Raw genomic sequence first — 2376 nt, 5'->3', positions numbered from 1 at the left:
TATAAGGGAGAATTCACGAAAAAACAACAGGTGAAAGACAGGTGGTGTAAACAACAAATGGATGTATTAGTATAATGCTCGGGAATAGAGAAAGTCTTTAACGTTTCGAGCCTATGCTCTTCAACAGAAATGAACACAGAAAGAAACAAGGAGAGAAAAAAAAATATATGTGTAGTGGTCAGCGATCTATCATGGCGAAAAATATATATCATCATCATCATCATCATCATCCTCATCATCATCATCATCATTTAACATCCATTTTTCATGCTGGCATGGATTGAACAGTTTGATAGGAGCTGGCAAGGCCAGGGACCACACCAGGTTCTGTAGTTGGTTTTTGGCTTGGTTTCCACACCTGGATGCCCTTCCTAATGTCAACCACTTTACAGAGTGTACTGAGTGCTCTTTAGGTAGCACCAGCCCCAGTGCTTTTTACATGGTACCAGTATCAATGCTTGTGGCACCATCACCAGTGCTTTTTACATGGCACCAGCACCAGTGCTTTTTACATGGCACCAGTACCAGTGCCTTTTATATGGCATCAACACCAGTGTCCTTGAGTGAAGATACATGGTCAAGAAGTCAGAGCAGTCATGGGTTCAATCCCTGGAGTGAGTAGCAAATTGTGTTCTTGAGCAAGGCACATCATTTCACATTACTCCAGTCAACTCAGTTGAAAATGAATACCACTGCTTTCTATATCGAAGATGAAAATTTTCACCCAAGCATGTTGCTGGCTGCAAGTACATGTCACTGAAAAGGCCCAGCAAGGCCAACATGCATCTGATGTTCTAACTGATCACTATTGGGCCAATTTTCATCTCCCTCTGATATTTATTGTGGTTTTAACACAGCAAAACCATAATAGATGTTACTTCTTGACAAGTACCACAGCAACTAATCTATAGAGAGTCATGCATGCGCACGCACACACACACACACACATATATATAACAGGACATGTGTATGGACGAGGACATCTGTGTAAAGAAGTGTCAATCTCTAACTGTGGAGGGAACCTGTGGAAGAGGCAGACCCAGGAAGACATGGGACGAGGTGGTGAAGCATGATCTTTGAATGTTGGACCTCACGGAGGCAATGATAAAGACAGACCTTTGGCAATAAGCCGTACTTGAGAAGACTCATCAAGCCAAGTGAAATCATAGTCGTGGCCAATGCCGGTGTCACGTAACTGGCACCCATGACAGTGGCACATAAAAAGCACCCATTACACTCTTGGTTAGCGTTAGGAAGGGCATCCAGCCATAAAAACCATGCCAAATCAGACCGGAACTTGGTGCAGCTCTCCAGCTTACCAGTTTCTGTCAAACCGTCTAACCCATGTCAGCATGGAAAGTAGACACTAAATGATGATGATGATATATATATGCAACTATAGAGCAGAGAAGATATGGTAAAGAGGTTCTACTTACCAGAGGTGAATCTTCATACATGATGACACCATTCAGTACAGTTGGTTGCAATGTTAATGTCTGCACTGTGGTATCACTGGAGAATACAATCATCATATCCATTATAATCATCAGCACAATCACTATTCACAATGTCCCCCCACCAACAACAACAACATAGTTATGCTGCCACCATTAGCAACACAGAAATAACAGAACAGAGCCGTATCGAAGGGAGACAATGCTGGCTGTACAAAAAAAATTTAGAGAGGGATTTGTAATCCGAGTTAAAAACGTTTATGTATTACTAAAAGACGCAACCTCCTTCCTCAGATTTTCTTTGTCATTTGCCGAACTCTAGTCTTTCACCATCTCCCTCTTTTGTAAAATCTTGATGCTATTCATTCACCCACTTCCTGATCTTCCAATCTTCTTTCACTGGTACCTATAATAACCATACTTACTGCCTTTTCATAATGATGAGAAAAGTTTATTTCCCAGCAATTTCTTTTGTAACACTCTTCGTTAATTCAGTATAAGGTATCGTTTTTTTATATTTTATAATGTGCATAGGCATGGCTGTGTGGTTAAGAAGCTTGCTTCCCAAACATGTAGTCTTGGGTTTGGTCCCACAGCATGGTACTTGTGCAAGTGTTTTTCCAGCTATCGCCCTGGGTTGAACAAAGTTTTGTAAGAAGATTTGGTAGAGGAAGTGAAAGAAACCTGTTATGCATGTGTGTTTATGTGTGTGTATGTAAGCCTGTCAAATATCATCATCATCGTTTAACGTCCGCTTTCCATGCTAGCATGGGTTGGACGATTTGACTGAGGACTGGTGAAACCGGATGGCAACACCAGGCTCCAGTCTAATTTGGCAGAGTTTCTACAGCTGGATGCCCTTCCTAACGCCAATATATATATGTGTGTGTGTGTGTGTGTGTGTGTGTGTGTGTGTGTGTGT

The 2376-nt window shown here is 41.7% G+C and overlaps 1 protein-coding gene across 1 annotated transcript in view; it reads right to left on the bottom strand.

Moving 5' to 3' along the window:
- The window catches only part of LOC106871189 (von Willebrand factor A domain-containing protein 8), an 85720-nt gene that overhangs the window by 52499 nt on the left and 30845 nt on the right, over positions 1 to 2376 (bottom strand). Inside the window, exon 22 of the mRNA XM_052974539.1 lies at positions 1437 to 1512. Within this exon, the coding sequence (XP_052830499.1) occupies positions 1437 to 1512 (76 nt within the window). The remainder of the gene's footprint in view (positions 1 to 1436; positions 1513 to 2376) is intronic.

The sequence above is a fragment of the Octopus bimaculoides genome, chromosome 18 (genome assembly GCF_001194135.2).
Source record: "Octopus bimaculoides isolate UCB-OBI-ISO-001 chromosome 18, ASM119413v2, whole genome shotgun sequence".
Taxonomy (NCBI): Eukaryota; Metazoa; Mollusca; class Cephalopoda; order Octopoda; family Octopodidae; genus Octopus; species Octopus bimaculoides.
The sequence above is the reverse complement of the archived record's forward strand: the minus strand, read 5'-3'. Positions and strand labels throughout refer to the sequence as shown.